Below are 13,076 nucleotides of genomic sequence, written 5' to 3' on the forward strand. Positions count from 1 at the left end.
CACAGTTTCTATTTTCAAAGACACGGAAGTATACCCAAGACAGATCCAGTGAAGACAAATACTCCCCCTTTCTGACTGCTCGAACAACTATCTCAATGTTTCCATGTGGAAATGAGGGATACAGACACCTGCTTCTGTTATAAATAAGCCTAACAGTTCGTTTTCGATCCAATCTCTGATTATAGCCGATTTGGTTACTGCTGATCACGCATGGGAATTTGGACATATCTGTCATTTTTGGTGTTGGTATTGACAATTTGTAATTGTCTCTGCAGTTTGCCAATTATTTATTTAGATTTTGCTCACACCCTTTTCAGTAGTAGCTCAAGGTGAGTTACATTCAGGTACACTGGATTTCTCTGTCCCTGGAGGGCTCACAATTTTGTGCCTGAGGCAAATGGAGGGTTAAGTGACTTGCCCAAGATCAAAGGAGAAACAATGGGATTTGAACCTGCCACCTCTGGATGTCAAGACCAGTGCTCTAACCACTAGGCTATGCCTCTATGTTGATTATTCAGGCTTTATTTGTAGTGTGCTGCTGGTTTGCATGTTGTTTCCTGGCTTGTGGGTTTTATAGAAAGGTCCATCTAAGTGATTTTAGGAGTGCCATCTTGCAGAGGTGTGGACCAGGAGTCTGTTCCATTCACTGAGTGCTGCAACTTGCAGTCCCGTAGTCCGTATTATTAACAGGTACTAGCCATTTTTATTTGATTTTAGTTTAATGTTTCGTCATGCATTTACCACTTTCTTTTACCTGGTTATTTTTGGTATTTTTTTTTTCTGTGTGAGCAAGGGAGTGGAGGTGTTTGCAGTCTGGTATGCGCACTGGCAAATCCTCCTAGGTTCTCCATTGATGGTTCCATCTCTGGGCCATGGGGTGCCCTCACTTGCCTCCCTTCTCACTTCTGGTGCGCTATCACAATTGGTCTCCAAAGGCTATTCCTATCGAAGGTCACGCTCCCTGCTGCCGTGATTCAGTAAGCGGGAACATACAAATGATTCCAGACCAGGTTCAGTCCTTTGTCCCAATCCCTGTCTGGGCCGAGCTCAGATATAGCGCTGATCTGCTCCGATTCTTAAACTGCAAATCCAGGGCACAGCTCCGATCCCTGTGTTCTTTATCCCAGTTGCAGCTCCAATTCTTGCCCTGGATGTAGTTCTGATACCTGTGTATCAAGCCCCAATTACAGCTCAGTTCGTTGTAGATTTAATGGTTTTCTGTAGCTGCATTTCTGTTCGTTCCCAAGTTCAACAAACCACCACATTACGGGCGGTGGGGAGGTGAGCGAGCAGAACAACTCCAACATATCAGCTCCAACATGAAGCAGACAAGGCGAAGGAGTGGATCTCAACCCAGGGTCGTGTAGGGGCAGGCGATCACTGGATCACTCCAACATGCAGCTTCAATGCAGGAGGAGTAATCAGCTTTCTGGCCAAAACTGCCCAGATCACGCCAATGGATCAGCTCCAACATGCAGTGGACAAGGAAGGGAAGAGCACCATCTTTCCAGACAAAGCTGCCCGAGTCAGGCTGCTGCCCCTTTAACTGCTCACTCCTGACCTGGAGGATGGGAACCCCTGGGAAAAGCTGCAGGCCAGAGCGCTGAAAAATGCCAATGCGACACCTTACAAAAAAGTTTCTGGGCAGTCGGGGCCAAAGGGCTCCAGCACGCCAGAATGTACAGTGGTTCGTCAGGGGCATCTGGCAGCAGCTCACTCATCTGATGCCCGGGCTCAGGGACAGTGCGTTTCCTGGGTTTTCCCTCAGGTCCTAGGTAGGTCTTTTGTTGCGTTATGCTATGAGATTTTTTTTTTTTTTTAAATAGCCTACCAATGGTTTCACAGTTTAATTGGCAACATCACATGCAATACAACAAGACTTGGGTATTCTAATCTTCTCAACTAAGAACCTGTCATCTATGTTTAAGCAATATACATTATAAGGGTCTCACGTATTACTGAGCACGGATACACAAGTAATCAATTCCTTTCCCTGCAATTAACTGTAATTGATGGAATTTCATGTACTATTAATCCAACAAACTTACCTCAATGGGACTTGTGATTCCCTGACACTTCCTGCCAAGACCACTGCCTTCCTTCCAACCCATAGCCTGCAGCATTTTATTCCCAATATTACTAGTATCAATGCCATCTTTAGTGGGCTGTTCATAATTCCTGCAGTAAAAAAAAAAAAAAGTTTGAGGTCTTAAGGCAAGGATACATGAACCTGCCTCATTCCTGCTGGTAAAGGGTCACATCTGGCATAGGTTAAAGATAAAATGTTATCTTGATAGAGGACAAAATGTGTTGAGATTTTCTTAGAAGCAAACACTAACATCTGTCTAGGACAGCTTAAAGAGAATGCCCCCAGAAGTAAGGGGGGGGGGGGGGGGGAGAACAACTATATCCTTTTCAGTCCTATGATTATCAAACTATGCCCCTATCAGGCATAAGTATGTGCACATGCAAGGTCATTACTCAGGTAAGTATAATTATAATTTAGATTCAATTTACTACAAGAGGGTGGCCTCATCCACAGATAAGAGGCGCTAACATCACTATTAATACTGGAATGGCAGAGGGTGCTGCACATCAGAAGTGAAGTGGTTCTGCGCATGTCCTTCATTTTTGATTGTATTCTAATTGGATCAAGATCATTTCCAAATCAGTAAGTGCCAGCTGTACACTGCCTATTCTCCCCAAGGCTGGACCTAAGTGATAAATTTTCACCTACATTACTGAGCCACTGGACAATTGTTTCCTAAATGCTTTTACTACTTGATAAGTGCAGAAAAGGAACTTACACAGCAACAGTATCAAACACTTTTTTGCGCTTTGGCTCTGGAGGTTGTGGAATACCATACTTCTCCCGTCTTTCGGCTGCTCGATCCCTGTATTTCATCTGAAAACAAGGAAATAATTAAGGACTCATTATTAGTAATTAAGGACTCATTATTAGTAATTAAGGACTAATTACTAGTTATGCAGTAACTTTGCTTACAAGAAGAAAAAATTGCAACAAAATAACAGTACCTTTTTTAGGGGTGGGCAATTAACGCTAAAGTGTTAATAGCTTTTTAACACTGGCTGATGTTTTTTTTGTTTAAAAACAAATTCAGAACCACTCCTTTCCCCCTCCCCCACGTTAACCTCGATGCTCTTCTTCCCCTGCATGGCACGGCTCAAGTATGTATTTGCAGAGCCCGGATGTGCAGGGAAAAAAAAGAAAGACTATGCAGCAGTGTTGAAGAAGAAGAGAAAATCTGAGACTAAGCCCTGCTGTTGAATAAAATGTGTGTGTGTGTGTGGGGGGGGGGGGGGGGGGGGTGGGCAGGTCTGTGTAAAATCAGGGGGCATGAGATAATCTGGGTGAAGGCTGGGGAGGAGGGCATGAAGAGGGTGAAAGATAGATAGATGACCGTGTTCAAAAAGAAAGCCAGTAGGAAAGGGTGAGAGAAATGCCCAAAAGGCATACCGTGATTAATCATACAATTTTTAATTGCACAATTGCAAATAACATTTTTAGTCGTTGACCACCCCTAATCTTTTTTCTGTGTGTTGGCATGACGTAAGAAGCCTTGCCTGTCCTGGCAGTGTTCACATCCATAGTTTAATAGAATAACTCTGATAACCAGTTACAAGGGATAATTAGGTTCTTACCTTGGTAATTTTCTTTCCTTTATAGTCACAGCAGACGAATCCATTAACTGATGGGTTATGTCCGCTTACCAGCAGGTGGAGATAGAGAACACTAAAAAACCATAGTGCTCTATGGACGGCTAGCTCCATCTGCCTTCAGTATTCTACTTTGAGGATACACTCTGCTTTGGAAGTTTCGAAGCAGAGTGTATCCTCAAAGTAGAATAACAGACTTTCCTCACAGCGAACGAATGCCCCAGAACAGGAGCAATAATCACACAAAGGAAGGATGATCTCAACCTCCTGTAACAGAACAGAAATCCTGAAGACTGTTTTCCAACTTCTCCCAATGAGGGAACATGTCTGCAGGAAACAACTAAACAAACAGATTCAAACAGGGAGGGATCATGGCTTCATCTGCTGTGACTAAAGGAAAGAAAATTACCAAGGTAAGAACCTAATTTTCCCTTCCTTGTCATCAGCAGCAGATGAATCCATTAACTACAAAAGCACTCCCAAGTTAGGGCAGGAATCTGTAACTCCCCGAGCAAGCACTTGCGCTCCAAACTGTGTGTCCCACTTCGCAGCAACATCCAGCCTGTAGTGCCGGACAAAGGAGAGCTTAGAAACCCAAGTAGCCGCACTACAGATCTCCTGAAGAGAGAGTGCTCCTGTTTCGGCCCACGAAGAGGAAATCTCTCGTGGAATGCACTTTAAATGCATCAGGCGGAGACCGCCCTGACAGCAGTTACGCAGAAAAAATGACTTCCTTGAGCCAACGGGCTATAGTGGCCTTAGACGCCGAAGACCCTCTTTGAGGACCTGACAATAAGACCCAGAGGTCCTGAAGTCATTTGACATTTGTAGATACAGCAATAGAGCCCTGCGAACATACAGAAGATGTAACTGCCCAAAAGATTATGGAAACTCCTCCCTAGTAAAGGAGGGCAGATAAATGGGCTGGTTTAGATGAAACGCTGAAACCACCTTAGGCAGGAAGGAAGGCACTGTACAGCAAATGATACATACCTGTAGCAGGTGTTCTCCGAGGACAGCAGGCTGATTGTTCTCACGACTGGGTTGACGTCCAGGGCAGCCCCCACCAACTGGAACTAAAACTTTGCGGGCGATCCCGCATGCAGGGCACGCCCACCGCGCATGCGCGGCCGTCTTCCCGCCCGTGCGCGACCGTTCCCGCTCAGTTGAATGACAAGCAAAGGAATGAGGAAAAAAACGCAACTCCAAAGGGGAGGAGGGAGGGTAGGTGAGAACGATCAGCCTGCTGTCCTCGGAGAATACCTGCTACAGGTATGTATCATTCGCTTTCTCCGAGGACAAGCAGGCTGCTTGTTCTCACGACTGGGGTATCCCTAGCTCTCAGGCTCACTCAAAACAAGAACCCAGGTCAATTGAACCTCGCAACGGCGAGGGCATAACAGAAATTGACCTACGAAGAACAACTGAGAGTGCAGCCTGAACAGAACAAAATCGGGTCCTGGAGGGTGGAGTTGGTATCCTGCTGGAGGCAGTAATGTGATGTGAATGTGTGGACAGATGACCACGTCGCAGCCTTGCAAATCTCTTCAATAGTGGCTGACTTCAAGTGGGCCACTGACGCTGCCATGGCTCTAACTCTATGAGCCATGACATGACCCTCAAGAGCCAGCCCAGCCTGGGCGTAAGTGAAGGAAATGCAATCTGCTAGCCAATTGGAGATGGTGCGTTTCCCAACAGCGACCCCTTTCCTGTTGGGGTCTTAAGAAATAAACAATTGGGCGGACTGTCTGTGGGGCTGTGTCCGCTCCAGATAGAAGGCCAACGCTCACTTGCAGTCCAATGTGTGCAGCTGACGTTGAGCAGGGCGGGTATGTGGTCTGGGAAAGAATGTTGGCAAGACAATTGACTGGTTACGATGGAACTCCGACACCACCTTTGGCAGGAACTTAGGGTGAGTGTGAGTACTACTCTGTTATGATGAAATTTGGTATAAGGAGCATGAGCTACCAAGGCTTGCAGCTCACTGACTCTACGAGCTGAAGTAACTGCCACCAAGAAAATGACCTTCCAGGTCAAGTACTTCAGATGGCAGGAATTCAGTGGCTCAAAAGGAGGTTTCATCAGCTGGGTGAGGACGACGTTGAGATCCCATGACACTGCAGGAGGCTTGACAGGGGGCCTTGACAAAAGCAAGCCTCTCATGAATCGAACGACTAAAGGCTCTCCAGAGATGGCTTTACCCTCTACACGATAATGGTAAGCACTAATCGCACTAAGGTGATTCCTTACTGAGTTGGTCTTGAGGCCAAACTCTGATAAGTGCAGAAGGTATTCAAGCAGGTTCTGTGCAGGACAAGAGCGAGGTTCTAGGGCCTTGCTCTCACACCAAACGACAAACCTCCTCCACTTAAAAAAGCAACTCTTTAGTGGAATCCTTTCTAGAGGCAAGCAAGACGCGGGAGACACCCTCAGACAGACCCAACGAAGCAAAGTCTACGCCCTCAACATCCAGGCCGTGAGAGCCAGAGACTGAAGGTTGGGGTGCAGAAGCGCTCCGTCGTTCTGCGAAATGAGGGTCGGAAAACACTCCAATCTCCACGGTTCTTCGGAGGACAACTCCAGAAGTAGAGGGAAACAGATCTGACGGGGCAAAAAAGGCGCTATCAGAATCATGGTGCCATGGTCTTGCTTGAGCTTCAGTAAGGTCTTCCCCACCAAAGGTATGGGAGGATAAGCATACAGGAGGCCGGTCCCCCAATGGAGGAGAAAGGCATCCGACGCTAGTCTGCCGTGTGCCTGGAGTCTGGAACAGAACAGAGGCAGCTTATGGTTGGTCTGAGAGGCGAAAAGGTCCACCGAGGGAGTGCCCCACTCTCGGAAGATCTTGCGTACAACTCTGGAATGGAGCGACCACTCATGCGGTTGCATGACTCTGCTCAGTCTGTCGGCCAGACTGTTGTTTACACCTGCCAGGTATGTGGCTTGAAGAAGCATGCCGAACTGGCAGGCCCAACGCCACATTCCGACGGCTTCCTGACACAGGGGGCGAGATCCGGTGCCCCCCTGCTTGTTGATGTAATACATTGCAACCTGATTGTCTGTCCGAATTTGGATAATTTGATAGGACAGCCGATCTCTGAAGGCCTTCAGTGTGTTCCAGACCGCTCGGAGCTCCAGGAGGTTGATTTGAAGATCCTGTTCTTGGAGGGACCACAGTCCCTGGGTGTGAAGCCCATAGACATGAGCTCCCCACCCCAGGCGAGATGCATCCGTCGTCTTCATGGGCTGCGGAATTTGGAATGGACGTCCCAGGGTCAAGTTGGTCCGAAATGTCCACCAGTGAAGCGAATTGCGGCAACTGAGGGACAGGCGGATGACATCTTCTAGATTCCCGGTGGCTTGGCACCACTGGGAAGCTAGGGTCCATTGAGCAGATCTCATGTGAAGACGAGCCATGGGAGTCACATGAACTGTAGAGGCCATATGACCCAGGAGTCTCAACATCTGCCGAGCTGTGACCTGCTGAGACGCTCTGGTCTGGGAAGCAAGGGACAGGAGGTTGTGGGCCCTCGCCTCGGGAAGAAAGGCCTGAGCCGTCTGTGAATTCAGCAGAGCTCCTATGAATTCCAGAGATTGGACTGGTTGGAGATGGGACTTTGGGTAATTTATCACAAACCCCAGCAGCTCCAGGAGGTGAATAGTGCACTGCATGGACCGGAGAGCCCCTGCCTCCGAGGTGTTCTTGACCAGCCAATCGTCGAGATACGGGAACACGTGCACTCCCAGCTTGCGTAGATATGCCGCGACCACCACGAGGCACTTCGTGAACACCCGTGGGGCAGAGGCGAGCCCAAAGGGCAGCACACAATACTGAAAATGCCGTGTCCCCAGGCGGAATCTGAGATACTGTCTGTGAGCTGGCAGTATCGGGATGTGAGTATAAGCGTCCTTTAAATCCAGGGAACATAGCCAATCGTCTTTCTGAATCATTGGTAGAAGGGTGCCTAAGGAAAGCATCCTGAACTTCTCTTTGATCAGGTATTTGTTCAGGCCTCTCAGGTCTAGGATGGGGCGCATCCCCCTGTTTTCTTTTCCACAAGGAAGTACCTGGAATAGAATCCCTGCCCTGGTGGCACGGGCTCGACCACATTGGCGCTGAGAAGGGCGGAGAGTTCCTCTGCAAGTACCTGCCTGTGATGGGAGCTGAAGGATTGGGCTCCCGGTGGGCAATTTGGTGGAGTGGAGACCAAATTCAGGGCGTATCCGCACCGCACTATTTGGAGAACCCACTGGTCGGAGGTTATCAGAGGCCACCTTTGGTGAAAAACTTTCAACCTCCCCCCGAACGGCAGGTCGTCCGGTACGGACACTTTGATGGCGGCTATGTTCCCATGGATCCAGTCAAAAGCCCGTCCCCGGCTTTTGCTGTGGAGGCGCAGGGGGCTGCTTAGGCGCACGCTGTTGATGGGAACGAGTGCGCTGGGACTGTCCCTGTGCCTGAGGAGGCCTTCGAGCCGGCTGGGTGTACCTACGCTTGTTGTAGGCGTAGGGTGCAGCCTGCCTGGCCCGGGAAAAACATCCACCTGCTGAGGTGGATGCTGAAGGCGCCCGGTGGGAGAGCTTGTCGAGAGCGGTTTCCCGCTGGTGTAGTTGATCCACCTACTGCTCGACCTTCTCGCCAAAGATATTATCCCCCCGGCAAGGGACATCCGCCAGTCGTTGCTGGGTGCGGTTGTCCAGGTCAGAGGCACGCAGCCAGGAGAGTCTGCGCATCACTATACCTTGGGCCGCAGCTCGAGATGCCACATCACAGGGGTCAGATACCCCTGGACAGGAACTTTCTGCACGCCTTCAGCTGCCTGACCACCTCCTGAAAAGGCCTGGACTGCTCCGGAAGGAGCATGTCGACCAGGTCCGCCAGTTGCTTCACATTGTTCCGCATGTGAATGCTCGTGTAGAGCTGGTACGACTGGATGCGGGTCACGAGCATGGACGATTGGTAGACCTTCCTCCCAAACGAATCCAGAGTGCGAGACTCCCGCCCCGGGGGCGCCGAGGCGGTATCCTTCGAACTCCGTGCCCTCTTGAGAGCAGAGTCCACGACCGCCAAGTCATGAGGCAATTGGGGCCGCATCAACTCTGGGTCAGAGTGGATTCTGTATTGGGACTCCGCTTTCTTGGGGATGGTGGGGTTAGATAAGGGCTTCAGCCAGTTCCGAAGCAGTGTCTCTGAGGACATTGTGCAACGGCACCGTGGAAGACTCTCTAGGTGGTGATGGATAGTCGAGGACCTCGAGCATCTCAGCCCTCGGCTCATCCACAGAGACCACGGGGAAGGGAATGCAAATAGACAAGTCCCTGACGAAGAAGGCAAAGGAGAGGCTCTCAGGGGGCGAGAGCTTCCTCTCCGGTGAAGGAGTGGGGTCGGAGGAAAGGCCCTCAGACTCCTCTGAGGAGAAATATCTGGGGTCCTCCTCCTCCCCCCACGAGGCCTCTTCCTCGGTGTCGGACATGAGCTCTTGCAGCTCAGACCTGAACCGGGCCCGTCTCGACTGCGAGGAACCATGTCCTCGATGGTGGCGTCGAGCGGTGGACTCCCGTGCCGGCGGGGATGAAGCTCCCTCCATCGACGGGGATTCCACCTGCGTGGCTGTCGACACCGGCACCGCAAGCGGCGTCGACAGCCTCTGCATCGGGCTAGAGCACGCCAGCACCTCCATCAACAGCGCCGGGGGCCCGGCAAAGCCTGGCGCATCAGCCCTTCCAGAATCCCTGGAAGGATGGCTCGGAGGCACTCGTCAAGGCCCGCTGTCGGGAAAGGCAGGGGGGGCCGGTGCGGGTGCTGGAAGCTGCTCGGGTCCAGGAGACGGTACCGAAGCACCCATGGACTGACGCAGTGACACCTCTTCGACCGAGGGGGAACGCTCCTCTCGGCACTGCCGCTTCCTCGGCGTCGAGTCATCTCTGGAGGCGCCGGAACTGGGAGTCCCGTGCGCCATGGGCGACCGATGACGATGTTTTTTAGTCTTCTTTCGGTGCCCATCATCGGCGCTCGGTGGCAGATATGAAGAGGAGGTAGAACCCCCCCCCCCCCCGAGGGATCGGGTCTGACAGGGTTCGGTCCCGATGGCCCTGGGTAGAGGGAGTGGCCGGGGCAGACTGCCCGCGTGGCCGCTCACCCCCACCGTCGCTGGTGGTCCGGCGGGCCAACGGTACCTGTGCTCCTGGGATCGGTGCCATCGTCGGTGCCGATTTCGACGACATCGGTACTGAAGATCCGGCCGTCGACACCGATGCCGTCGAAGGGCTGGCGCAAGTTCCAAAAACCGGTCCCAAAGAACTTGCCTCGCCACCTGTGTCCGCTTCCGCAAGCCGAGACACAAGGTGCACGTCTTGGTATTATGCTCCGGGCCAAGGCACTGGAGGCACCAAGCGTGGCTATCGGGTTGTGAGATCTGCCGGCCGCACCGACCACACTTCTTGAATCTGCTTGGGACCTTCGAGGACATCGACGGAAAAATCGTGTCGGCGAAAAGCACACCCGAAAAAGAAATGACTAAAGACGAGGGGACAAACTTTTTTTTTTTTTTTAAAACACAGAAAATAAAGACAAGAAAAAAAAGCTCGCGGCTAGGCTGCGATCCGGTTTCCGGGGCTGACAAAGAGAGAGACGATAACACGTCTTTCTCCAGCGTGGAATCGAAAAAAACTGAGCGGGAATGGTCGCGCACGGGCGGGAAGACGGCCGCGTTTGCGCGGTGGGCGTGCCCTGCGTGCGGGACCGCCCGCAAAGTTTTTGTTCCGGTTGGTGGGGGCTGCCGTGGACGTCAACCCAGTTGTGAGAACAAGCAGCCTGCTTGTCCTCGGAGAATTACCGTTACTCCGGACTCTGAGAATTGCAGAAAGGGGTCTCGACAGGACAGAGCCTGGAGCTCAGACACACGTGTCGCCGAAGTTATGGCCACCAAAAAGACTGTCTTTAGAGTCACATCCTTCTCTGACGCTCGCCTCAGCGGCTTGAAGGGCAAACACTGGAGCGCCTTCAACACCAGCCCCAGGTTCCAAGCTGGTCACGGCAGCCGCACTGGAGGGCGAATCCGGAGCGCCCTTCTTAGAAATCGGGCAACGTCCGGATAAGCGGCCAGGGAAAGGCCAGAGACCTTCCCTCGAAAGCATGCTAATGCTGCCACTTGCACTCGCAGGGAATTGTAGGCCAAGCCTTTTTGTAGACCATCCTGCAAAAACTCCAGTATTGGCGAGACTGCAGCCCTCGTGCATGTGAACGCCTTTGAAACACACCATACCTCAAACTGGCGCCAGATCCGAGCATAAGCAACGAAGTGGACCGCTTGCGGACCTGCAAGACAGTGGAAATGACTTTGTTAGAATAGTCTGACTCTCAATTGCGCCCTCTCAAGAGCCATGCCATAAGACCAAAGCGGCAGGGATCCTCCATGGTCACCGGGCCCTGCATAAACAGGATCGGTATCAGAGGCAAAGGAAGATGGGCCTCCACAAGCATCCGCCGGAGGTCCGCGTACCACGGCCGCCTGGGCCAATGAGAATCACCACTCCTTGATGTAGTCGAATTCGCAGGACTCGCCCTATCAAGGGCCAAGGAGGGAACACATACAGGCCAGGGTTGAGCCAAGGCATCCAACCCCTCCGAGCGAGGATCTCTCCGTCTGCTGAAAAGCACGGGGCACTGGCATTTGCGCTTGATGCCATTAGATCCGCTACGGGCGTTCCCCATTTGGCACAGATCTGAAGAAACACTTCGTCCGCCAGATCCCACTCCGCTGGGTCGATCTGATGCCTGCTTAGAAAATCGGCTTGCATGTTTCTCTGACCTGCTATGTGAGCTGCTGACAGAAGCTGCAGATGTAGCTTGGCCCAGTGGCAAATCTGAGCGGCCTCCGCGGCCAGTGCTCTGCACTGAGTGCCGCCCTGTCGATTTATGTAGGCCACTGCTGTCGTATTGTCTGACAGAACTCTGACAGCCAGCCCCTCCAGGGTCTTGTGAAAGGCCAGAAGAGCCTGGAATATCGCTCTCAGTTCCAAGCGATTGATGGACCACCCCGATTCCGCGGGTGTCCACAGGCCCTGGGCATAGCTTCCCTTGCAATGTGCTCCCCAGCCGACCAGGCTGGCACTGGTTATCACCAGGCACCAAGAGGGAAGGGCCAGCGGCATTCCTCGCCGCAGCATGCTGTCGGAGAGCCATCACTCCATACTGAGCCGGGCCGCAGGGAGCCATGTGAGTCTGCCTTGAAAATCCTGGGACATTGGAGACCATTGTTGAAGCAGGGCAATCTGCAGAGGTCTCAAGTGTGCTCTCGCCCATGGCGCCACCTCTCCAAAGTGGCCGTCATTGACCCCAGCAGCTGGACAAAGTCCCAAGCTCGCGGGCGAGGCATCCGCAGGAGCAGACGGACCTGATTCTGAAGCTTGCACCGCCTTTGGTCGGGTAGAAAGACAAACCCCGAGGCCGTATCGAACCGGACACCCAAATGTTTGAGAGATTGAGAGGGGATCAGGTGACTTTTGGGTATATTGACGACCCAGCCCAGAGATTGTAGTACTGAGACCACTCTGGCTGTGGCCAGACGACTTTCATCTGCTGAATCTGCTCTGATGAGCCAGTCGTCGAAGTACGGGTGAACCCAAATACCCTGTCGCCTGAGAAAAGCTGCTACTACCACCATAACCTTGGAAAAGGTGCGGGGAGCTGTGGCGAGACCAAATGGCAAGGCCTGAAACTGGAAATGTTTTCCCAACACCGCAAACTGGAGAAACCGTTGATGCGGGGGCCAAATAGGTATGTGCAAGTAAGCTTCTTTTAGGTCCAGAGACGTGAGAAATTCTTCTAGCTGTACCGCCGCAATGACGGAGCGTAGGGTTTCCATGCGAAAATTTTGCACTCTTAGAGCCTCGTTGACGGACCTTAAGTTGAGGATTGGTCGGAAAGACCCGCCTTTTCGAGGCACCATAAAGTAAATGGAGTAGCGACCAGTCGCGTTTGGCGGGAGGCACAGGGATCACTGCTCCAAGGTGCACTTGTAAGGTCTCCTCTACCGCCGCCCGTTTGACGGCAGTACTGCATTGAGACTCCACAAACACGTCTCTCACCGGGGCGCTGAATTCCAATCGGTAACCTTCTCTGATCAGGTCTAGGACCCACTGATCGTAGGTAATCTTGGTCCATTCCTCGAGAAAGAGGGAAAGATGTCCTCCTACTGCAAGAATCAAGGAATGGACCGGCACCCCATCATTGAGGGGTCCACCCCTGAACTCCAGGCCTTGAACTGGCCACTGCGGAACGCTTGTCTGAGCGAAAGGAGTTCCTCTGCTGAAAACGGGCACGTTGAGAAACCCCAGCAGAGCGCCCCGGGTGATACCTGCGAGCTTCACGGAAGCGAGGTCTGGAAGAGGAGGGC

The 13,076-nt window shown here is 52.0% G+C and overlaps 1 protein-coding gene across 2 annotated transcripts in view; it reads right to left on the reverse strand.

Moving 5' to 3' along the window:
* The window catches only part of RBM5 (RNA binding motif protein 5), a 247,830-nt gene that overhangs the window by 9,875 nt on the left and 224,879 nt on the right, over window positions 1-13,076 (reverse strand). For both annotated transcript variants that reach the window (XM_030205344.1, XM_030205343.1), the window contains exons 24-25: window positions 2,808-2,905; window positions 2,049-2,178 (exon numbers count right to left, since the gene is read on the reverse strand). In XM_030205344.1, coding sequence (XP_030061204.1) covers window positions 2,049-2,178; window positions 2,808-2,905 — 228 coding nt within the window. The remainder of the gene's footprint in view (window positions 1-2,048; window positions 2,179-2,807; window positions 2,906-13,076) is intronic.

This window comes from Microcaecilia unicolor, chromosome 6 (assembly GCF_901765095.1).
Source record: "Microcaecilia unicolor chromosome 6, aMicUni1.1, whole genome shotgun sequence".
In the NCBI taxonomy this organism is placed as follows: domain Eukaryota; kingdom Metazoa; phylum Chordata; class Amphibia; order Gymnophiona; family Siphonopidae; genus Microcaecilia; species Microcaecilia unicolor.